Genomic DNA, 26,857 nt, shown 5'->3' on the forward strand with positions numbered 1-26,857 from the left:
CTAACTGCCGTTGAAGTTCAGTTATTGCCTCATCTCGTCTGCTGAGTTCACATTTTAATTCTCTTATTACATCAGTATTAAAATCAATACTTTCCTTAAGTTTTTGTATGACCTTATCGGCTACTCTGTCTACAAGTTCGTCGAGGAGTGAACTGTTCTTAATGAGGTTATCCAACGTTAGCGACACCGTAGTATCTATAACCTCCTTGCTTACACTGGTTCGCAAAGTGTCCGATGGAGTGCACTGATCATCACAGGCCAAGATGTTGGCAGCGCTGTTCTGTGAATTTACAGAACGGTTGGTGTTCTTCACTTGTTCCCGCGTAGTTTCAGCAGTTGCCACATGAGAGCGTGGGCTGTCACTGTTTATTTCCTTGCCGTTAGAGAGTGGGGTGGCACTCCTGCTCGCGGGCTGAGCGATGCGGGCTTTAGCCTTCACTTGTTTCCGTGAGTTACCCATTGTAATTCGATAAACTTTTGCAAATTACTTACGAATCACGATACCTTCTTCCAATTAAAGTACCACTGCACATGCACAAGTTAAAACACCACTGAATGCACACTTGAAATACACTTAACACCGTCTTATGACACCTTCGCAATGATAAATACTGGTGAGAGAGAGAGAGAGAGAGAGAGAGAGAGAGAGAGAGAGAGAGAGAGAGAGAGAGAGAGAGAGAGAGAGAGAGAGAGTGAGTGAGTGTGCACTTTTTTTTTCCTCTGCAGGAAAGCTTGTGGGCTGCTAATGTTTAAAGTCAATCTAGGTCAATGATGCAAGCCATTTCTGTGTTTGTTGGGAAAGTTCTCCTATTTTAATTTTTACTTAGAAGTACTCCCAACAAATTTCTCTCTGATGACCATGAGTTATCAGCATATATTTATAGAGTTGACCATGCCACATGACCTTTTCTGACAAGTTTTTAGCACACCAGTTTGAGAGGCCATTGATCATCTACTGACCCTTGGGTACCTTATACGAGGTGATATTTACTAACGTATTCAGGTCTTGCGCACAGCAACTGCCGGATCTTGCAAGCACTAAGGCAGACACCAGCTGTGATCCTTCTTGTGGTAAAATAAACAGCTATGGAATAATGAAATTTACTTACCACATTACAGCAAATGCTGAAAATGCTTTCCATTAGCCTACTAACGTGCATTGTAGTGTGAAATGATGTACCTGTTTACCCTTGGCAACTCATTCAAAGGAATTGTGACAACTTTACTACGGATTGCACATTTGAATTCTTTTGATATTTTGGAAGCCATTTGTTTTCAGTTTTTGACTTAATCTAAAACGGTTCGGTTCTTCAGCCTGTCAAAACTAATTCAGGATAAAATTTAAAAAAAAAAGAAATCATTTAACAACAAAAAAGATAAAAGAAATACAATTTAAAGAAATACAATTTAATTAAAAATAGAATGACGTTCTGATTTTCAAAGAACTGCATCAGATTCTATCATATCACACTTTGTGTGGAAATCACACCAACAACTTACGGTAGGCGTCGGCAAAACACAAGGAACAGGACTGGGAAGCAATGGAATCTGGGCAAACCAAGGTAAAAAAAACCTCAACAGGGGTGGATCAGGGGCAGAAGGATTGAACACTGTTCTTTAACAAACCTATGAATGTATTTTAGTTATACCGACTATTTTCATTGGAAGGCAGTATTGCTAAAAGTAAAAGGTCAATAAATGATGAACACGACTTTTAGGCCTGCATATAAATTAAATATAATCCATTTTCGTTGCTCATATCATGTTATTCGTGGCATATTATTAATTCCTCCGATGAGGTTGACGTCAGGAAGGGCATACGGTTGTAAAAACTCGCTACGAAGATTCGTCTCGCTTCATACTCGTCCCGTAGAGGAAAGGGACAAGGCTATTGTATTATATTATGCAATATTGATACAAAATAACTCAATGGCCAGTCATTTGTCTATGTCAGCTGAGCAGTAGGCCTACCACAAAGTAAACCCGATCACTGCTTTCATTTTAATTGTCTTGCGCTGCTAACTTCCCTGCTACTGGCGTGTCATGATTCCAAGTGACGTCATCTTCACTGCCATCTCATCAGCCATGCACTGCAATCGAGACCGAGAGCATTCAAGGTCTTGTTTTTTGAATCTTTTAAAAATAGTTTTATTCCACACTATAGAGTCTAAACTGTGTGTAGCTATTCCTAAGTGGTTTCTGGAGATGGTCTCTGATATTCCCAGCAGGTGCATGTGTAGCAGAAGCCACTCCTTCTGAATAAAGCAGTGTTGTTGAAAGCATGCCAAACCACCAGCTGGTGACTAGCATATGGTAATAGTTGTATTTCTGAATGTAGTACATTGTGACTGGAAGCATTCTTTTGATAACTGCGGCTGTTGAAAGCCACACCCTTATTTTTAAGTATATTTCATACTTGTTCTCTACATTTATCACATCACTATTTACCTAAAAAGCTGTAAATGAGATGAGAGAGACCGCATTGTTTAGGTCAGTTATGGTATTGCCCGGATTGTGCCAAAAGTTCCACGATGGAAAGAATAAAAATAATAAACAGGAAAGTTAGCCGCATTTATGTATATCTACAGGTGTGGCGGTAATGCGTTTTATTATCATAATGTTTAATTTTGTACGTTCATTGTCTCCCATTTTTTATTAACCCTAGTATGTTTTGTTTGGCGTCTGGGGACATAAAAAATCAATATTATTATTATTATTTGTTACATACGTTGGTGAGTAAAACAATTGTGATTGGATTGTTATGTTCTAAACCTACTTATCTCCCCAAAAACCCTATATTGGCCTGAGTTACAAGATATTAAATGATCACCTTGTTAATGATCTCGCCTGCGTATATTAATAGGCCTAGCAACAACCGTGAATATTTCTTAACTAAACTATTTTCCTCATCCCGAGGTGGTGGTGCTGCTCGTTTTTAGACAGGCCACCAGTGGAAGGGAGTTGCATGTACCATTTTTACCGTAAATCAACCTTCCTGCAATTCGTAAATCTCTGGCAGTACGGTATCGGGAATCATACTTAAGCTCCCAAGAATGGCAGCTACAGTAATTGTGTTAACCATTACGCTGGTAGACATTCTTAACTACAAAACGCAGACATACATACATGACTGATGTGTGCTTGCAGTGCGCAGGTCAAACACGAAACTATTCACCTATTTGTGCAACGTCGTCAGAGCTGCAGTAGGCCTATGCTACGAAGGTGGAAATTTCTTAACTATGAAACACAGATGTACCGCATGACTTAATGTGTTTTCATTGCGTGGATCATGCGGACGAAACTAAACACATGTCTCTGTGGTTGTCATCAGAGCTGCATAAGGCTCGTAGCTGCTTCGAAGCGGAATCGTTCTCCTCTGATGAATTTTTTTCATTCTTCTCAAAAAGCCAGTGGGGGGGGTCTAATACACTAGTGAGTTTAAACCGCATTAAAAATTTAATGAAGGAAGAATTTAAATTTTTAGATAGTAATGAACATTCATTAAGCAAAGAAAACAAACTGAAAAGAATCTAAATAAATTAAAAGGTTAAAAACAAATTAATTCATACATTGAATCAATTAAAAGGGAGGGATCTTCCAAAATTCATAGTTAATACCTTCAGAATTTTTGAAAAAAAATGGTAGCATTACAATTATTTATTGTTTAAAAAGTTGAAAATTCTTAAAATGATTCCCAATTTAAAAAATATGAATAACTTGTGCATAAATAAGACCATTAGAGTAAAAACCTGTATCTTGAATGTAAATTACGGTACTTAATGAACTTAATCACAGCTACACTGTAAATGTCAAGTCTGTTGTTCATCTGTTCAGTCTAAAGCCCTATTGTTCTTCCTCTGTGTTTCTATTATATCCCTCAGTTTTTGCCTATGACTTTCTCCATTATTTTTAGCCCTGTGATAATAGGGTTATACCTCTATAATTTTCATATTTCTTCCTATTTCCTTTTTTGAACAGTGGTACAATTCTTCCTTGTTGCCAATATTCAGGTATCCTTTCATCCTTCCATATGGCATTGAGGGCTCTGTATAGCCACTGTAGTCCAATGCTTCCTGCTGCCTTAATCATATCAGCATTGAATTCATCTTTTCCACTTGCTTTGGTCATTGCTTTCAGTGCCCTTTCAAGTTCCGACCATATTATCGGGTTCTCTTCTTTTTCTCCATCTATTATTTCCATTTTCTTATCTCCTTCTTCCTCAAAGCAGTCATCTTCATTATAAAGTTTTTCAAAATACTTCGCCATCACATTCTGAAGACCCTTTTTGTCATGTACTATGGACCCGCCTCTCTCTTTCTAATGCCTTAATTTTTCTTGATTTATTTTTTCGATTTTATTACTCTGTATAATAGTTTCTGATTTCCTCGACTATCTTGCTCAATTTTGTTGGCAGACTCCCCCAACATTTCTCCTTTTCTTCCTTGAAACTCTTTACTTGTAGTTTCAATCTTTTGTATTCCACATGTAACCTTTAAATTATTATTTAATTATTTATTATTATTTAATTATTATTTATTATTTAAATTATGTAATCCATAATGCAGCAGAAACACTTTTTCACCTGAATAAACAATCAAAGACTGACAGACTTCAGAAAATTGAAAGGAGGATTGGAAGAACCTGCATCAACAAAAAATACCAGAAAGATGGACAATGGCTGATAATACCTAACAAAGTCGTGTACAAAGAGCTGGAACCCATTACAGATACTATGCGTAAGAGGAGACTGGGATTCTTTGGCATTTCATGAGGATGCAGGATTCGAGACTTCTGAAACAACTAGTACAACACAATCTCGTCTCAAAAACTACCACAACAGGATGTAAATGGATCAGAGAAGTAAGAGAGGATCTGAAGGAAATAGGCCTTACAACAGAAGACACCACAAATAAGATAAAATTGAATACAAATCGCAAGAATACAAACCTCTGCTTGATACTTACACAAAACAAACCAATAACACACACATTTTCGACTGAGGAAAGGGCTCGGAAGATCGGAGTGTCTCAAGAAGTACTGGGAGGACCGCAAAGCCTGAACAATCCCTTCAAAGAGACCTGAATGATGGACTCACTAAAGTGATCTTATGTGGTCAAAGAATAAGAAGAAGAAGAAGAAGAAGAAGAAGAATCCATTAATTCACTAATGTTCATTAAACATCCTCTAAATCATTCCAAAGCCATGTAAAATATGATGGAGGGCTGATGACTTCACCAGAGCATGACGTAGTTGGAAGTTACTAGCAAACAAGCCAGCTGGCACTACACCACTGGCAGTGCATTACACCATATCACACTCCTAGCTGGATCAGTGAGAATACTTCATTAATATGTCAGAAAATTTCAACAAAAATTAAGAGTGTAAACAGGGTTTTAACATATATTATTCTACACTTCTTAATAATATTTGTTAATTCATTAATTTGTCTAACACATTCCTCTTCATATTCACACAACACATTACATCACACTACCAGCCACTGCAAAATCGTCCAGTAGTGAATACATACCTTTTCATATGGTTGGTGTCAGTAAGGGCATCTGGCTGTAAAACTGGGTCATATCAACATATGTGTGATACTGTTTGTGCCTGCAACCCTATCACTGTGGAAGAAGCAGTAGATGATGATTCCTGATATTTGAACATCAGCCTTTTGCAGTATACTCAAAACATTCTTGTGAAAGTTACAGATCACACTGATACTGCTGGTATGTCTCAGTCACATTAACTGTTACCCAGTCAGTTTCTTCAAACATATTTCACTTTGAATAATTAACTACTGATATTCAGTGATGGGTACCCTGTGTTTCCAAACTTATTGTTCTTATGAATTCTGTTTTGGCTGCTTCAATGAAAGGTACAAAATGATTACTTAAACTTCCCTTGTAAAGGTGTGTTTCTTCAAGTGTACTTCCTTTCTAAACATGCACAGAATTGATGTCAAATTGCATACAGGGAAAAATTTGGGTGCCATGTAGAGACCTTACTTACTGCAGTATATTTTCATTGTATATTAATGCAAAAAATACCATCCTGGGTTTTCCAATATATACAGAACTGTATAGATCTGTTTCGTAGAGTTTGTTTTCCATTTGTAGTTTTACCGTAAATATAATGGATTTAAGATTTATCATTTGTATCAAGACCTCAATGACTAAGCAAGTTTTCTCATGATATTACACACTGAATTAAGCAAGTTTATTTCACTGTACTAATGCTGTTATCGGATTTCTTTTTCTCTTACAGCCTCAGACTCCAACCCGGTTAGTTGAAGACATCACTGAATTTATTAAGAAGGAACAAAATATGTCGGATTATCATTACGATGAGGACAGTAGTTTAATTTTTACAAATAACGTAAGTATTCTGAAATTTGTTCTTCTGTTTCCTTTATATTTTGTATACTGTTTGAAAGAATAAATGAGTGTAACTTACACTAAAAGCTTTTCAGTCTGTTGAACGCACAAATTAAATACAAATATTACTCTATAACATACCTATAAAAAAAGCCCATTATTAAACAAGAAATAAAAATACACACTATTAAACTAAGAATGACATCTTTTATTCTTGAAAAAACATCATCAGATTCTGTTACAGGGGTACGGAATGCCCTATGCTTCCAATGATAAAATTGGCTGTTTATATTGTACTTTTTCTCTGAAACCACTGCAGATAGATGCTTCAAATTTTTGCAGCTTATAGTTAAATATCTTGGTCTTCTACTGAAACAAGCATAATTTTTATAAGGACCTATTTAAGGAAGATATTATTTTTTATTTTGAAACTAGATATTTTTGATATTTTTAGAATGTATTTTTCTAATAAAATTTATATTACAAAGGCAAATCAAAAACTGTTGTTTCAGCAGTAGAAGGAGGTATTTATAAGTATGTCCTGCAAATTTCTAGTTCATATAATCAAAACTGGCTCAGAAAATGCACCTTAAGTATTAAAAAAGTAAACTTATGGGAAATGGGCTTCAAAGTTAACATATCAATGCATACCAGGTCCGTAGCTTGGATTATCTGGATCTTCTTCAAATTCCCCTTGTAGTCTCTTCTTGGCACCTCTCCTGTCCTTTCTGGCTTGAAGGGCTATTTTTAATGACATTTTCAGCAGACCTTAGTCTTACCAGGTCACTACGCAACATTGCATCAACAGTACTACACCCAACAGTCACCCCTAACACTTGCAGAACTTTGCACTTTGTGATGTTTCCCTGGTTGAAACTTAAAACAGCATCATATACACCAAAATGAAGTGTGCTGAAACACACACTGTATTGGGTAGGCGGTTCCAGATGACACTATTGACACATTCGTTTGGGTTTTGTGTCCTACCGTGCAGGTATTTTTTCAGGAGATTATTGTCAGAAAGATCCCTGAAAATTGGTTTGATTTCATTCATAATGGCTGGTGGCAAACTATGAGGATGGTTATATTTCTCCCCTGTTACTTTGCTCCTGTTATATTTGCACCATCTGTCTGTCCCTGAAGGACACAAGCCATGTACAGGATTTTCATTACTGGAATAAATGTGGAAATATGATGCCCTAACAGCTTTCATCATTACTTCCACATTACCAGTATCTTGTCTGATGGCCAGACCACAGTAATTCTGGAGAGTATCAATGACTGAATCAGTCAATCTGTTCTTAACCTCTAATGTTCTGTCATCACTAAGTTTCTTTCCCTTCATGCTTGATTTTAGTCGTCTCAATCTTGTCCTCATACGTTTCTGAACGTGACCAACACATTGCAATTTGGTTATATTTACATCATTTCCATAGGGTTTAGATTCCTGAACATCTATGAAAGCCTTAGCATCACCATCCTCTAAGTAATATAAATACCTAGCATTGTACCACTGAATGCAACGTTGGTCAAGTGACTTGCAAGAGACCGTCATGTCTACTCACAGCAGAAATCTAGCGTGCATCATCATAAAAATTATTTTAAAAAGCACACTTGTAGTTACCATATCATCATAATTCATACACCATATTAAGAAATAATAATAATAATAATAATAATAATAATAATAATAATAATAATATAAAACCGACAAATTTTTGGCAAAATACCCATTCGTATCCCCTTAAGTCACATTCAGATATTTAGAATACTTGTTTTTTTCTGCTTAATACTTAGGAACTTGAAATCTGGAACTTGCCTTAATGATGTCCTCCTTTGTCTCTACTCAATTATTTTCTGCGTTTACAGCATTTACATCATTAAGATAAGTTCCAGATTTCAAGTTCATAATTATTAAACAGAAATATACATAAATATTCTAAATATTTGAGTGTGACTTGATAGAATCTGATGATGATCTTTTAAGAATGAAGTGTGTCATTCTTTGTTTAATCGTGTGTATTTTTATTCCTTGTTTAATAATGTTTTTTTAATTTTTTTTACAGGTATGTTACCCAGTGTCATATTTATATTTAACATGTGTGTTCAGCAGGTTGGAAAGCTTTTAAGTTACATTTAACTGAGCCAACACAGGAAAGTATGGCTTCCTTCTTTTTAAAAAAAGTTCATGAGTCTGCTAAAGATCCACACTTGAATCTGATTGAAACCGTGGGAGTCAAGTTGGGGCATTGCATATGGTCACAATTTATTTTAAAATTTCTGCTTCTCTTTTTCCCTTTATTATGTTTATCACTGAAAAGGAAGGAAATACATAAGTCCCACAAGTATTTTCTGCTGGTTACTGGCTCTATTGGAGCTTATTGTTGCATGGTTTGAATCTGCCCTTATTCTTTATTGCGTATGTTGAAATGCGTAATCAATTTGTCTTCTCTCCCACTGACCTCTCTCCTTGTTATTGAAGGCCATCCATCAAAGGACACGTGCACTCAACCACACAAAAATTATCCGTCGCGGAAGGTAACTTTAATTCAAAATCCTCTTGTGTTAAATAGGATGAACATATTGTGCCAGTGGTTGGATTCCAAATACCGTCTTTTTGGCCACTGGCTATCCACAGTTTACAAATATCCTCATAAATTGAGAGTGTGTAAAATTAAATACTTCTTTACTGGACAAATTTTGTATGGTTGAGTGTAAAAGTTCATTAGAATAACACAAGAATAAAATAAAGCAAAATATAATGTAGAAAGGAAGAAGTTGATATACACTCTCCTGTCCTCTAGATGGGGGAGAGGTTAGCAACAGAAAGAAATGTTACCAAGGTGGAACTAGTTAATATTCCAGCAAACTCAGTCTCATTGCAGGAAAGTTCCAGAATCCAGTAATTTATTGAAACCATCAACAGTGAAGAACTCGTCCAAGGCATACGTCAGGAGGTAGTTAAAGTGAAGTTTGTGCATTGTTCTCTTACAGTGACCTCTGCCCATCTTGGTGGTTGTGATCATTAAAGCTTGCTTGTGCTTGTTGCTTAAAGGGGCCTAACATCTAGGTCATCGGTCTTATCATTAAGGTGTGAAGTCTGCATGGTCTGACACTGTGTTTAGCCGATTCATGTCCCGTTGGTGGAAAAGAGAAGTTCACCATCTGAATGTTGGCCGGCAGGGTGGGAGAGGTGGTAGCATACAATTATAATTGCTGTGTTCATATAGAGTGAGGGCACATGATGCTCTTGATCTTGAATCATCCATCAAATGGGAACATTAAGCATTGAGTGGACCCCTTGGTGTTATTTGACAAGAGTAGGCTATGTGCCAACACCAGGTTTGACCCTCTCCCGAGTTCATTACCGAATAGTAATGAAATTTATCAGGTGTCATTGAATAGGTCGGTTACAAAAATTTTGAATTGGAGGACCAGTGATGTGGCCACAAGTGTGGCTATGAGTACATGTTCATTATAAACACTGTAGTTGGTATAAATGGACTGTATTGAGATAACGCGTGGTTATTCTTGATTGTTTTCAACCACTTTAGTCTGGGTCTCCCTCTTGCCCTTCCTCCTCCTATCTTGGTCTCCATCATCGGCTTCAGCATCCTTCAGTCTTCTATCCTCTTAACATATCCAAACCATCTAAGTTTATCCCCATCCAGTATGCTGTAAAGCTTTTCCACACAGTTTTCCTTCCTGCCGTCTTTGTTTCCTATGCTGCCCTTTTTGGTCTTCCTTTGCATACTACTTCAAAATTTAATTTCACTGGCCTGGATATTATTCTCCTGTCTTTTTGTCAGTGTCCAGGTTTCCACTGTATATGTCAGTATTGGGCAGTAGTACATCTTAAAAATAACCTCTTTACACTTCATTGATGCTTCCTTCCTCCACATCAGGTTCCTCACACTTTGGTGGAATGAATTTCCCTGTTGAATGTCCAACCCTGCATCCTGCGTAAGTTTGCTTCCCAACTACTCATAAGTTCTCCACAATTTCAAGTTCTTGTCACTTTTTTATAATTCCTTTCCCTTCCCTTTCTCCTCTTGTCAGTACCATTGTCTTTTCCATGCTGATTTTCATTCTATGGTTTCCATTCCATATTTTTCAATAATCTCACTAAATATGTTGAGTTGACCTCTTTTTGCTCCCCACACCACAATATCATCTTCAAACAGTGTTACCATCAGCTTCCTGTCCCCATATTTTACATTTGTGTCCTTCACAATTTCATCCATAACCATTATGAATAACAGTGGTGACAGCACATTTCCTTGTTGTAGTCCAGTTTCATTCCAGATTCACTCTGTCCTCCCCACACATGTCTGGACTGTGCTGCAACAATTTTTTGTACATTGCTTGGATATGTTGTATCATTTGCTTTCCAAATCCTTTCTGTTGCGTTACTTTCCATACCTTTAGTACACTATCGTAAACATTTTCTGAATCTAGGAATGCCATCACTATATTTCTTCCATATTCCCAATATTTCTCCATTAACTGCCTCATACTAAAGATACGGTCTAGTGTTGATCTTCCATTTCGAAAGCCATATTGCTCTTCTTTCCACCTTTCTTCTCATTCTCTTTTTTAGTACTCTTTCAGATATTTTTGCCATCTGAGTTGTAAGTGTGATTCTTCTATAATTATTACATATCGTACTTTCCCCTTTCTTAAATATTGGTCTTACCATATTTTCTCCCATAATTAACACACTTTTATGACGAAAAGTAGGCGAAAAATTCGGATGCGTAAATTATTCAAGGAATTTGAGATATTACAAAAAAAATTATTTAAAATTTATTTACATTTAAAAGAGTACATGACATACACACAATTAGTTCAACTCATTTGCGGTTATCATTTGGCATAAAATTATGGCGTGCATTTCCTTCTGAAAGTCAGATAGGGAACATAAGGTAAGTTGGAGACACAGGTTTGAAGTACCGACTCTGGAAAGTTCTCTTCCCATTACGAGCTGATGATACGACCTGACCGGGCGAGTTGGCCGTGCGCGTAGAGGCGCGCGGCTGTGAGCTTGCATCCGGGAGATAGTTGGTTCGAATCCCACTATCGGCAGCCCTGAAAATGGTTTTCCGTGGTTTCCCATTTTCACACCAGGCAAATGCTGGGGCTGTACCTTAATTAAGGCCACGGCCGCTTCCTTCCAACTCCTAGGCCTTTCCTATCCCATCGTCGCCATAAGACCTATCTGTGTCGGTGCGACGTAAAGCCCCTAGCAAAAGATACGACCTGAAGGAAGTGAAATAAGTATGAAAACTAATAAAAGTTCAATTCATGTAAGTACATAATAATGACATACCAGCAAAAAACAAAACAAAAAAACAAAGGTATCGTCTTTGAGTACGCTACCAGCATTGGAGGAAGAACTGCTGCTACTGTTATCACTGCTCACATCCCTCCATAAGAAATCATCTTCACTCCCGTCTAACGATTTCGATATTCCTGTTTTCTTGAAGCTCTTTTCAATCACCTTCGAAGCGCGCAATATCCACTCACAAAGTAGTTCCACAAGTGGTTTCCGAATCTTTCCTGTTGAGGCAAGTTTATGCACACTCTCTGCCATCCATCACTGATAAAGTTTCCACACGTTGTCCTTGAATGGTTTATTTACCGAAACGTCCAAGTGTTTAAGTACCGACGTCAGTCCACCAGGAATCGCTGCCAAATCTGTTTTCATGGTTTCCATTAACTTCCTGGTGTCTTCCATCAGGTGGCCACAAAAAGTGTCCCTTACTAGAAGGCCCGGGCGTCAAAGGAGGGACCCCGCTAGATTTCCCCAAACCGTTCGTATCCAATCTTGTATGAGTGACGTGTCCATCCACACTTTTTCCTGGATACGAACGTAGATCCCTTGCGGAAATTTTACTTTCGGCATTGTTTTTCGCTTTAGAACAACGCAAGATGCTAGCTTTCTACCATCAGCTGTTACAGCAAGCATTACAGTGCATCGTTCTTTTTCGCTTCCCGTAGTGCGTACGATAACACTCGATGTCCTTTTCGTATTGATTGTTCGACTTTGTGGCATGTCGAAACTTATTGGCGTCTGATCTGCATTTCCTATTTGGGAGAGCAAAAATTCCTTAACTTTACGCTTCTCAACCACAAAGCAGTGAAAGTCAATTACTTTTTGGTTGAAATCATTCAGCATTCTTTGGCATAATATTGTTCTTCGTTGAAGAGAGAGCCCATTTCTCTCCATAAAGTTAATCATCCAGTCTCAGCTAACCTTAAAATTGGAGACACTAATTCCATGCGCAGCAGCTATCTCTCCTCCTTTAAAATACAGCATTTTGTGAGAAACGGCATATCCATCGTTGCGTAACGAAATCACATATTTAAGTATTACTCGCACACTTTTTAGTGGTAGATTTTTGTATAGGGGTGAGGAGTAAAGAGGGAGTTCTCCTGGTTCCAGTAATACTGCCAACTGAATGGAAATGAAATCTGAATTGAATCGATAATATGATCGATCAATTTTGAAATTTCTAAACCTTTATTATCTTAAGCCAACAACTCTCTCTCTCTCTCTCTCTCTCTCTCTCTCTCTCTCTCTCTCTCTCTCTCTCTCTCTCTCTCTCTCTCTCTCTCTCTCTCTCACACACACACACACACACACACACACACACACACACACACACACACATTATATAACATTTCTCAATGCGAATCTTGTTCCTAGCATGAATTCTATAGTTCGGCGTTGCTGTGTAAAGAACAACAGTACTAGTACGTAAAGTGTACGCAAGATGTCGCACAGCGATGCATAAGCGATTCACAGTTTGTGTTTCAAAGGTTACCAATACGAATCTCGAAGATAACCGAGGTCGACTGATTCAGCACTAGGGTGTCCATCTATCACTAAAAAGTGTGCGAGTAATAGTTCTACTTGCGGAAACTTGCCACTTTTTGGTCCGTGAAATGCTTTGCGAGACTTGTTTGTCTCTTGAAGTGCAATTTTCTGTTTCCGCCAGTAGCGCACGTTGCATTTAGACACTGAATATAGTACTTGCGGCCCACTGCCCTGTTCCCTTATTTTTCGGCGTAGCTGATCACGGCGAGTGTACATTATGCCATATTACTCTAATACTTATTCATGTAGATTAATAAGCAGTTTTGAGATCACAGAAAGCATATGTACCACACCTGAAACACTCGTAAAATATGTTCGTACCAGACTGGAATAGCGTGTCACTAGCCACTTCTGCGCTGGTTCACTCACTGAACTAGTGCAGTGGTATTTCGTACCGGCTGATAACAGCACGTGTCCCAGTATTTGGAATGCCTGATTTTGCAATAGGAAGGCTGCTACTCAAGTAATTTACATCTTTATTTCAAAACGCATCCGGAGCTGAGTGATGGTTGTTCGAAAAAGTGGGTGTATCAAATATGGGCACATTTCTTTTTCTTCACTTTGGGCCCAAAAATATTGGGATTCGTAAATTATGCAAGGGCATTAATTATTTGAGAAAATACGGTATTGCTCCTTTACTACAGGCATTTGGTACAGATTTTTCCTTCTCCATCTAAATATCCTGTACAGCCATTGTAGACCAATGGGTCTTGCTTTCATAATTTCCACAAATAATTCATCCAGTCCTGCTGCTTTTCCCACTTTAATTCGTTTAACAGCAGTTTTTACCTCTTCCATTCTGATTTCACTAATAATGTTGTTTGCTTTACGTCCCGCTAACTACTTTTATGGTTTCTGGAGACGCTAAGGTGCTGGAATTTGGTTCCACAGGAGTTATTTTACGTGCCAGTAAATCTACCGGCACGAGGCTGACTTATTTGAGCACCTCCAAATACCACTGGACTGAGCCAAGATCGAACCTATCAAGTTGGGGTCAGAAGGCCAGCGCCTCAACTGCCTGAGCAACCCTGCCCAGTGCTATGTAAACAATATTGTACACAAGTTATATACACATGATTAAAAGTGATTTGATAGAATCCCAGGATGTTCTTGTAGAATGAAACATGTTGGGTTCTGTTTATAATTTCCTTTTTACAGGAATGTGATAGTGTTCCAGTTTGCATATTTTATTATTCAACAGACTGAAAAATTTGTGAGTTACATTATAGAGAAGCATTTCATTTTTATGGCATGTTTTAAAGTTTGACTGATTCGATTTGCAGAGAAATCATGCCATGGGTCGAGAATATTCTGAGATGAGTTTAATGTATGCTACTGGTGAAGACAAAAAGTTGTTCTTAAAAACACCGGTATGTGATTATAAGCATTTCAGAGGCCGAAAGAACTACGTTAATCTATATATAAAATAAGTCTTTTCTGTACATTGCTCAGAAATAAAAAAGAATGGTATTTCTGTATTGGTCATGTCCACAGTAAGAAGGAAATGCAGTTTTTAATTTTTAGTCATCTCACCATCTGCCTGTAAGGTACGTGAATCATGAGAAAATGGTTGTTTAGGGGTAGGCCTAAAATTTAAGTCTCAAATATATGTTATTAGTGGTCCTATCGATAAATAATACATAACAAAAGTTACACAGAATTAAATTTCCAATAATTCGTGTCATACAGTTTTACCGTACCGGCTATGATACCAGAATTTCTGGATTGCTTAGTCTTTATCAACGCCAAGCATCGCTAACATGGGAATGTAGTTCAATTGTGTTAACAGGCATGATGGTAGTTTTTTGTCGTGATTGTCTTAAGGTGAAAAACCCCATGATCTTCAGCCCATATGGACAAGGAAAACTTTGAAGACTATTGCCAGGATGAGAAAAAATAAATCTTAAGGAATGATCGCTTGAAGAATAAGATCCTTTACATTAAGTGCTGTACTATCAGAGAGTCAGAAGAAAACTAAATATGAAGGCGTACAGTATTGAAAGTCCATAAAGTGGATCAACAATAACATTACATTTATTACTGTTCATTGTGATGTGCTTTCCCTTCTTCTGCCACCCATCTCCGATTCATGGGACTGTTGCTGCATCCAAATTAGAGTCTGCTTGAATATTCACAGGAAGTACTGGGCAGTTAGATAACTTTCTTTTTTAGCAGGTCATTCCTCAGGGTTACACATGTTCTAATAACTACTAGTACGTTTGGTGTTTGATGATGTAGCCATCTGAGGAGAGACGGAGGTAGTGGTACAAACTAGGCTGGCCGGACTGAGTGGCTTAGACGGTTGAGGCGCTGGTCTTCTGACCCAACTTGGCAGGTTCGATCCTGGCTCAGTTCGCTGGTATTTGAAGGTGCTCAAATACGTCAGCCTCATCTCGGTATATTTACGGGCACGTAAAAGAACTCCTGCAGGACTAAATTCTGGCACCTCAGGGCCTCTGAAAACTGTAAAAGTTGTTTGTGGGACGTAAAGCAAATAACATTATTATTATTATTATTATTATTATTATTATTACAAACTAGGCTGGATGAATGGGTAGCAAAGTTCAAACAGTATTGGATGAAAGTTAGCATGATGAGAGTTTTGGTTGTGCAGTTAAGGGGCGCGCAGCTGTTAATTTGCATTTAGGAGATAATGGGTTTGAACCCCACTGTCGGCAGCCCTGAAGGTGGTTTTCCATGTTTTCCCATTTTCACACCAGGCAAATGCTTAGCCTGTACCTTCATTAAAGCCATGGCTGCTTCCTTCCCACTCCTAGCCCTTTCCTATCCAATCGTCGCCATAAGACCTATTTGTGTTGGTGGAAGTAAAGCAGCTTGTTAAAAGAAAAGAAAGTTAACATAAACTGTTGCACTGAAAATGAGTAGGAAAGATACTGGCTGCCAAATAAAGCTTGAAGGTGTGAAAACATTCATGTGTACAAGTATCCAAATATCTCAGGAATATGATTTCCAGCTGGGGTACTGCAGATAAAGAAATAGTAAACAGAGTGGTTAGCAGTTCCAACTTCTACATCCTTGTATGACATCTACTTTGGGATAACAAAGTGTCCGTGAGAACCAGGATGACTCTGTATAAGTGATACTTTGTGTTCATTCTTATATACAGTCGTGAAACATGTACACTGAAAGAGAGAGAAGTTACTGAATTGAAAGCATATTAATGTACCACCCTCCAGAAAACATGGAAGGACCTTGTAAGGAACGATGTCATCAGAATGGAACTGGAAGTGGACTCGATAGAAGTGAAGCTAAGGACTTCGAGATGAGCATGGTATGGACATGTAACGTAAAGCGAGGTAAAACTGGGTCCACCTCGTTGTGAGGGAGCTCTGCTATCATACTGTGGTGTATATATGATTACCAATACCGTAGGGAGCTCTGAATACCAAATACTGTAGTGAGATAGCGTGCAATAAACAAATAGTATCAACCGAAGTGATATAGTATGGATAATAATAATAATAATAATAGTAATAATAATAAATGATTAAACCATGGAAAAAAGCGCAGTAAGGAGGAGCTAGGCCAATAGGAAGACCAAAAATTAACAATATGAATAGAATATATTTAACAAATTTTAACAAGTGGTGAAAGATAAATATGTAAAACTTAAGAAAATCAGAAAAGTGTGCCATATTTACAAATAGAATTTCCGAAATGCATGTAAGAAAAGCCTATTGAACAAATACAAGCGTACAATGAATACATACAGAAACTGAGTAAGAAAAGTGGGAGCAAAACCTGAAAGAAAAGAAATACGAAAGAAAGGGGAAAGGGAAGTGGGATGAGGATCAGAACGGGGAAAGGATTTTCTTCACCGGGTATTCCTATTGTTATGAGAACAGAATTTACAAATGGCATATGTCTTAGAAGACAACTGAAGTGATTACAAATAATTTTATATTGTCCGTAGCGCAGTTCGTGTAGAAGTGCAGTCTTTCATATGAGCTTTTAAAATACAAGGTATTAAGTCGGCGGAAGAAAAGTTCAGCAGGCAAATAGCCCAGATGAAAAATTAATGTCCAAATAATGATAAATCTTGCTCACCAAATAGTTTGAAGATATACAGTCCAGATGGAATTGACATAATACAAAGTAGCACGGTTATTTTGGTGCTCCACCACTCCAAGACGAAAGCCGACTCAAATGTGGAGCAGCGGAGTGGGAAATATATAGTGGTGTAGAAAAATCTAGAAAGGTGAGGAGGCTACAAGCCAGCAAGTTCGAGAAGCATATCATCACGTGTCCAATAGGTGAGCACGCAGCGCACAGACAACGGAGAAGGCGAAGCGTAGAGAGGATGACGTCATAGTCACGTGATGAATGGCGCAGGCAGAGCACAGGTGAGCGGAGTAGTAGAATGCTTGATGCGGCGAGGACAAGATCGAAGAGAACAGCAGCATGCAAGGTAGGGAATACACGTTGTAAATTCGGTGATCGTAACAACCTATTAAGTTCATTAATGACAAATATAACTATGTTCGTAAAAAATTTGTTACATTCTCATTAAGACATTAATTAATGGTACTATTTTCAACCCATTTTTCCTTATTTTGCATATAAAAACTGTCATTATGAAGTTTATATCATACTAGCAGTTACCCATGGCTTCACATGCATGGATTTTGTAATTTGTAAAAAGTAATCGTTCCTCAATACTGTACTAAGACATTATCTGCAAATCCCTAAAGTATAAAATCTCACCGAAAAATTTAGTTTCATTTACCTAAGTAGCTCTTCGTAAAGCATGTTTGTGGTATTGCCTTCTTGGGTGAAGATGACCATGCGACATAGAAATGTACATGTGAGAAACAGTCTACACTCAATTTAAAAAAAGAAAGTTTATTTTTAAAAGAGATTCCAATGATGTGCACAGTGTTCTGGGACTGCAAAGGCATCTTACTCATTGATTTCTTACCGCGTGGTCAAACAATGTAAGCAGATGTTTATTGCGAGACACTTAGGAAATTGCGCCGCACAATACAGAATAAGCACCGAGAATTGCTGTCAAAAGGTGTTGTTTACCTTCACGACAACGCACGACCACACACTGCAAATGTGACGAAAAACCTCCTACAGGGATTTGACTGGGACGTGTTTGACCATCCTCCGTACAGCCCTGACCTCGCTCCTAGCGACTTTCATCTGTTCTTACATCTCAAGTCTTTCCTTGGCGGTCAACACTTCAACAGTGATAAAGAGCTGAAAAAAAATGTTTCCAACTGGTTGAAGACACAGGCGGCAAACTTCTATGAAGAAGGTATACAAAAACTTGTGCCCCGCTATGACAAATGCCTGCAAAATTTCGGCAGTTATGTGGAAAAGTAGTTTAAGAGTTGTAGAATTTTGTGCAATAAATAATTTTTCTGTATCTGTACACAATTTAGTTTTATTACCAAACGGAACTTGCTTTCTGGACGTACTTCGTAGATATGCTCATTTTAAAAATTCACTCCTTTTCACCCCCTTAGCGATTGAATATCCAAGAATTTTCCCTTTGTGAGCACCTACACCAATATGAATATATGGCCAAAATTTCGTTTATGTCCAGTAGTTTTGGCTCGGCGATGATGAATCAGTCATGTTAGTCAATCAGTCAGGACATATTAAAATGCGCCCGTTAGAGGAGTCGGAAAGCAAGAGACACCTCAGGGGTGGTCAGTAAGGACTTTACATTAATGGCTGAGTAAACATAAGTGGCAGTCGGATGAAATGATTATATAATTTATTCACAAAATAAAAATGTCTTGCCGTCCTGACTAGCTCTGATTGTGAGAAATGATTGCTACGTTAAAATTAATGAAGGGTCTTGATGTAACATACAAATATTTCAAACAAATGGGTTATAACTTATTGTCCCTAATTTTCTAATGGTATTGATTAATGATTACAATTTCAATTGATAAATTTTTACAAGTTAATTTAAATCTTGAGAAACGAGGCAAATCTGGGAAAATACATTAAGTTTTAATGGACATTTTAAAATAGGAAACATTTAGAATTCACAGAATTGCATTTTCTTATGATAACATTTTAAGTGAAGTTGTATTCTTGAAAACATTTAATACAATTCAAATTTCACTTGAAAGTTTACTCGAAATTTTACTTCAAATTTTTACTTTAAATGTCACTTGAACATGCTTTAAGAAAAGAAGTAAAAATTAAATCGAGACGCCGGGTATATCTGTTCTAAATTATTCTCCATTATTTCCTTACGAGAATCAAAATTTAACGTTAAGTGCTCATTTCAAATGAACTGAAAGAAATAACACTTCTCACAACCAAAGAGAACCAAATTTATCAACGCTGAAATACGGACAGCAACGTGGATTATATTCAAACACAAATATCATTGGCTAGTCCATCTGACAGTAACACATATCTCTGAAATTCACAAAAGTCTCTAATAATTACAAAATGTTACTAACTCTACAAACTAACTACAGAAAATATTCTATAAAAGAACTATCTACAGTATTTACACAACATCTACGAATGAATTAACACTACCACTCTCCAGTGCAGTCAACTCCGGGATATAACTGAGAATAAAAAGTTACCACGTGGTTAGGAATTTGTGCGACTAAGATGGGCTTCGCCTGGTATCGAACTACAGCCTGTTACAGATCTTAATCATCCTAGAATCTATGTCCTAATTCAACTATTCCTCAGTAAATATTCACAAATACACTCGAAACTTTAGATCAATGATTTCATGAACTTGCACCAGGATAAATTAATTCATAGAAATTACATCAGAAATTTTGGAGTACACTAACCAACTTATCATTATTGGAAGACTTTATTAAAGGGACTACAATCTCGTCTTCTCGAAGAACTATTATATATCTCCATTGACCTTCAAAAATTGCATAATAAAATATGTCGTAATTCACTATCTGACAACTATCATCACATTTATCAATTCACCATTTGCACACTAGGACCACTAATAAACTTACAGCTTCAGCTATTATCATCCATAACTATATATCACAACATGTGGTCAGAAAAGTCGCATAATATCATACAATAGCAAACAAGAAATAAGTCTTACTTTTATTAAATCATTCTCGAAGATTAAATGTACCATCCAAAATGGTATATTCTTACGTAAGTACTCTTAATTAAACCATGATCTGATTCCAGAATTATTATCCTGACGACACTATTCAATTGCCACGAGGTATGAGTGTAAGTTTCAAATATCACCGAAATATAGAAAATTATATGGAACATATTACCATAATAAATTCACACGACACAGGTCAACTCACTAACATCATAAAATTAATTAAATATGGAAGGATGGTTACGATAACACACGGATAAACTTTCGATGATCCATTATTGTCAAGAGCATGTAACACATGGTTAGGAATGTGACTCACATATTCAAACAAAGATCCACATCCTAACACATACATTTAGGGAGCAGTTAAAAAGAAGAAAAATAAGAAATAGAGCAAATGATAGGCTATGAGACCACACCGAAAGAATAAAGAAAGAAATAAATAACTAACTACATAGAACAGATATTTAGTAAAGATGTAATTGACTTAACTTTAACTGTTGGAAATCAGGACGTCCTTAATTGAGTAGTCTAGGGTAGAAATTCCTGCATTTCTCCTCCGTTTGCGATGGTCTGCTAGTTTAGAAACTCATGGCGAAGTATAGGTAGTACACAGTCATAAACTCCATTCTCTGTTAACCCATCCGCTTACCTTATAAACATCAGTTCCAGATCTTTAAATTACCATTTAAATGCTGGTGTTTATAAGGTCCATGCAAGACTGCGCTTAAATGATATCACTGTAACTACTGGCTCAAACTTTGTCAAACATTCATAGAAATACTAAAAAATAATCATTTCAATTGAATGTGCTACATTACAGTGAAAAAACTATGCACAAGACTCACCTAGTAAATCTTACGGTGCGTCGGAACATTTACTGTACCTTCGTAATATTTACATCTGTTTCTTGACTCCTATTACTACCGCTAACTTCACTAAGCACAGATAACGTATCCACATCACTAGATTCACAGGTAGAACTTTCCAATATATTATAATCTTCTTCACAATCACTATTCAGTAAAATATCCACGACTTCTCGCTCGGTAATAGCCTTGTGCGTGCTCATCTTGACTCGCTGAACCCCGTGACATCAGCTCAATGCTATCTTCAATTTATGCAGTTAATCTCCTAAACATGACTCAAATACAGCGGAAGAGACTTCCTTCAGATGTAAAGAATGATTGTAATGCCATCTGTTGAGTTTTTAACGTACTACCTTCACTTTACCATCGATAAAGCAGGACATTGCATTACCCCGTTGATTCGACGGTTAGGTAAGCCGGGCACAGGCTCGTGCATCCTGTCTATTCGACGGTTAAGTAAGCCAGTGAGTTAATATTGGCTGTTGAGGTCCTCTTCAAGTTTGTACTCCCAGATTCATTCGCTGAAACTTGTACAGAACAATTAGCAGTAATCTTAGGCACAGTTCTTTGAATTGAGAAAGAAAAATACGTACTTATCACTAGTAATTCAAATACATTTGACGCCTGTTGGTCAAGTGTTGTACATTTGGTTTGAATTATTGAGGCAGGCACAATTTCCTAAGTTCTTGATAGACACTTGGATAGACGTCTTCGCTGTCCCCTGAGACACTCGGATGCAAAAAGGATGTTCTAAAACGATGTGTAGCCATGTTCTCGAAGAAAAGCAGAATGAGAGCAGAAAAATGAGAATGAACACACGTAATGTCTCCCTTAAGTAGAGCACATTTCCCCCACTAGTCGTCGGAAGTATAAGTAAGTTCAGATACTGCATTCTTGTAAGCTCCTTTGATTAATTACCGTATTTATGCGAATAATCCCCGCCACCGAATAATCCCCGCATCCTAACTTTAGGAAGGTTGATTTTGAAAAAAAAATGCCAACATTCACTCAAATAAAACCCACACCCCAATTTTGTGCGTCAATTTTTTAAAAAATATGCTGGTATTATTCGCGTAAATACGGTATTACTGAAGCCACACGTACACAAAGATTCAAATATAAATTAAATTCTTAATGTTGTAATTTAAATATAATATCACTGTACGCCCTAGTTTCAAGTTTACTTACATGTAAGTACAGTAGATCATGCCGCCAGCATTTACCAGTAATATTTTCTAACATTTATAAGGTGAAAGACAGCTGTGAGGGTGCATAATCCATTTATTTCTTCTCTCTTCCTCTTTTTCTTTTCTTTGTCTGATTCGAACTAGTTCGTCCCCTCTCGATTGAAACCTGTCGCCGCCCCACTATGGAATATGACCCATGCCGTGCCAACAAAGAGAGGCCAGGAATCTCGTCATACCACTCTCTATATTTAACCATTCGGACAGAAGCATACGGTCACAATATATAGATGATATGGACATGTAAAGTGAATGCCTGGGTCAATGAACACCATGTACATGCCTAAAAAGAAGTGTTGAAGAAAGGCCAGTTGGAAGACCAGGAAGAGATGGCTACACCAGCTGAGAGAGGATGTAGAGAGAAGAGGAGGAATTGGAAGTCAGTGATGAGTGAGAAGGCATTTCTGGATAGACAATTATGGCGAAGACTCGTTCAACACCAGCCTACCCGGCATGTTGGAGGGGTCGTATGATGATGATGATGATGATGATGTGACACACTGGCTCAGCATAGTATTCAAACTATTCCATCCCTGCTCTTAGTTGCTGATACAAATGAGCATGCACACTTAATGGAAGACAACAGAATAGTTTTCACTGCTGTCTAGGACCAGGTCATTCCAGCTCTGGAAATTCACTGTTAGAACGTCAGCATAGGACTGTTCATGAAAAATGAGAAACTGTGCCGTTTTCCATTTGATAAAGCTTTTCACATGATAGCAAAGCCTTTAACTGCTATATTCCAAGCGGGGACTAAAGCATAAAAGTTGATGTATATCTCTCACGGTTGGTTTTACACGAAAATAGCTAGCAACAAATTTTTGTTTTATACCTTTTTCTGATACAGTGAAAAATATGGAAATACCAGTGGCAGTCATGTGAAAGTTTAAGTCCAAGAGCCAGCATCTAACTCTGTAGACTGTAAAGAGATTTGCTACAGAGATCCTTCCGGGAATGTCTCGTGAATTTGCAAATAAGGCTTTGTATACCCGGCAGTATCTTTTGAATATGAACCCAATGATTCCCGTTACTTGGCTGTCTTTTATACCAGAAGGAAGGGATCAAATGAAGTTCAGCAATAATGAAGGAAATAAAAAAGGAAGAAAGTTTAAGGGGCCTCAGAGAGCAAGGAAGGAGTAAGTCACGACAAGTTGCTGGCAGGGGAGGCATGCTCCCTTATGTGACTAAGAATCGAGGAACAGTGTGAGAGGTGGACAAAAATGTTATCATACACGTGCTAATAGAATGTCCTGTCAACGAGATGCTTAGTACATGACGGTTGGTGGTAGTACTAATGTTTCTTTTTTCTTTTCGTGTGCAGTGAAATTGAAGCAGAAATGGCAGAGGGGGGAGCATGTTCAGATATTTTCGTTGATACTTGGTAGCAAAAAATGCAACAACAAAATACATTCTATTTTGCAAATTCTTACCATGTAAGACTGCGTGGATAGAATACGCATAAAAGAAGACAAGGTTTTCTGCTGCAGCCTTCATCAGTGGAGGATGGAATAATACATTTTCAGCTGGAGCCTTCTGTTTCCTAGACTTACAGTTTGCTCCTGCTAAGTTTCTTACCCGATCATTTATTGTGCTAATTCATGAGACTGTGTTACTTTCAAAAATATTTAAATTCTAATAAAGTTCAATTTACTAACTTCCTGAATATTCCTCGCACCCTGATTTTTCAGCTCAAATTTTTAGAAGAATAGTTGGAGGTATACACAAGTAAATACTGTAGGTGCCTATTGTTGCTTTACTTCAAATTTGCACTTGATGTCCTTATTTACGGATCACTTCCATTCAAAGGTTTACTCATTTGTTGTGATTTGTGACCTGTTTATCTGTCCCTTCTCTGTACTTTATCTGCAAAAAAAAACAAAAACTACAGTATGTTGAATGTGTTGAAAGTGTAAAACAATCCTTGCACTTCATAAACATATAATGATAGAAATATTTTCTAAGGAATTATTTGAAATGTTTGACAGTGCTAAAACAAAAATATTTCCTCACTTCCAGAGCACCGGTACATTACAAGACAGTGGATACCTCACCCAGAAAAGGAAGGTGGCCCAACCTGTCGGTAAAGAGAATGCTATGCCTAGCAGAAAAGTACGCAAGGCTCTGGCACCTTCGTGGAGTACACCTGGTAACATTGCTGTGCCGGGTGTCACTGATGTTTCGTTTGTTGCAGAGACACCGGTAAGGTTAAATGTAGTCCTGTTTTGATATATTGATTACTTATTTCCATTTCTTCTCTCTTCATAAAGACTTCAAGACAGAGAGCACTTGAGTGTTTTCAGCCTAATTCAGTATTGCCCTTCTGGTGCAGAATGCATTTCAGTAAAAACTCCATCAATCACTGATCTGATCTGATCTGCGTTTAATGTTGTCGCCCAGGTGGCTGTCAACAGGGACCAGAAAACCATGAATAAATTGCTTCATTTTTGGTGGAGAAAAAAATACTTAAAATGTGGTAAGAAATAGCAGTAAAAGAACACGACAAAGTGGAAAGCAGTAAATAAAGATGTTAAATAAGTTGCAATAATTTTAATTTTTAATGCATCATAAAGCAGATATGATATAAACTTGCGCAGACCTAATAGCAGTCGGTAACATTACTAATAGTAATAATGATAATGGGTGTGTGCAAGAATTCTAGAAAATTCACTTAGCTGCACTAAGCTACTCAGAAATTAACCCCTTTTAGCATAGTGTAATATTTGTCTGATGGCTGCAGCCTGAGGTTTGATTGAATCTTTATAGATCCACCATCAGTTGTCATAAGTAGCCTAGGTGATGCTGAAGAGGTGTACCGGGGAAATAAGTGCGATAGGTTACCGTTCCTTTCCGCACGGACCAGAAGGTGTTGCTTATCAGTCTGCCAAGGCCACCGAAATGCATACACCAATTGACCCTATCAACAACACTTTTTTTCACCATTCATTCCAGGCTCTGTCTGCATAGGGAATGATATAACTAGCATCGTTCATACCCAGAGGCATGAAAATATTACAACCATGTTAAACTCTCTGAAAATAAAAAGCATTACTTTGGGCCTTTTTTTTTTAACTTTTCTTTATATCTCTTCATAATTTCACGCCTTTAAGACCACCTCATTATTACGAAGTAACACTATAAGCGGATATCATAGCAATGAACTGTATTTTCAGAGAAATATGAGCAATTTTGAAGCATGTGTAATATGTTGACATCTATAGTTTTGGAACTGTACTTGGGCCGGTGTGATTTATAAAGAAATATGAAAGTTTAAAAATCGTAGTAACTTCTAGATAGCTTGTGCAATGACTGTGCACAATAATACCTATCGCACAGCAGATATGCTACCTCAAAACAGACCCATTCAAATATTTAAAGTAGAAGTTGTAGTTTCAAACTTTGTTTCGTTCCTTACAACACAGCTAAAAATCATGAAGTCAGCTGATATTTCAAAATTTGAAACACAAGAATAGTGAATATTACATAAGAATCAGTGAAAAAGGGTAAAATGACTAAAATTCAATATATGTCTCAACTGTAAGCAATTGGCAAAAAGAATGGGTTCCTTCATCTCAGTTGTTTATCTAGTCTTTTCTTAAAATATTTCAAAGAATTTAGAAATTTATCAAAGTTCTCCCTTTGTAAATTATTCCAATCCCTAATTCCTCTTCCTGTAAACAAATACTGTATTTACTCACGTATTAGACCCCTTTCTTCCCCACTTTTACAGCCAAAAAAAGTAAAGGGGGGTTCAATATGCGATAATCTCAGATTTTGTGCAGTGAACACATGACTTCTAGGTTATAAAGAGCTATAAATTGTACATGTAAACATTCTACACTGTTCTTTAACCCATTCCAGTCTAGGCCTTAATATCCCTAACAAACATTCTGGACTGGGCATTTTTAAGGATATTTAAAACATTATATCTCTGTACCTGTAGGAGATAATATAAAATGTGCATTGCAATTATAAAACAACAATAATGAGTACGATATGAAAATAATTTTTCATTAATAATAGTAATAATTACAATAATGAAAATGGAAGCCCTTATGACATTTTATTTTAATTGATAAATTTTGTCAAAAGTTACACAAGTGTAAAAATATTGTTCCATTTACCACAAAAGACTTCTGAGAAAGAGAAAATACAGTCTTCTAAACAGACAGCTTTATAATATGTAGACAATCTTACGTATTCACGCAAATTTGAAATACGCGGGAACATGTGCTAGTTACATGTAACTAATCTCATGGTTAGACCCGTATTGAATTTGCTATAATATGCTTACAATATTGTGATTTTTTATTCCACCTTTTCAATACGATTGGTTTTATGTTGTTAGATCATAATGCTACAACACTATTTTATAGGGACATGTTTCACTTGAATTT

General features: G+C 37.2%; 1 protein-coding gene across 3 annotated transcripts in view; it reads left to right on the top strand.

Moving 5' to 3' along the window:
- The window catches only part of LOC136863459 (myb-related protein A), a 289,002-nt gene that overhangs the window by 211,859 nt on the left and 50,286 nt on the right, over window positions 1–26,857 (top strand). For all 3 annotated transcript variants that reach the window (XM_068226482.1, XM_068226481.1, XM_068226483.1), the window contains exons 11-12: window positions 6,268–6,378; window positions 24,480–24,662. In XM_068226482.1, the coding sequence (XP_068082583.1) occupies window positions 6,268–6,378; window positions 24,480–24,662 (294 nt within the window). The remainder of the gene's footprint in view (window positions 1–6,267; window positions 6,379–24,479; window positions 24,663–26,857) is intronic.

Source organism: Anabrus simplex, chromosome 2, assembly GCF_040414725.1.
Source record: "Anabrus simplex isolate iqAnaSimp1 chromosome 2, ASM4041472v1, whole genome shotgun sequence".
NCBI classification, from domain to species: domain Eukaryota; kingdom Metazoa; phylum Arthropoda; class Insecta; order Orthoptera; family Tettigoniidae; genus Anabrus; species Anabrus simplex.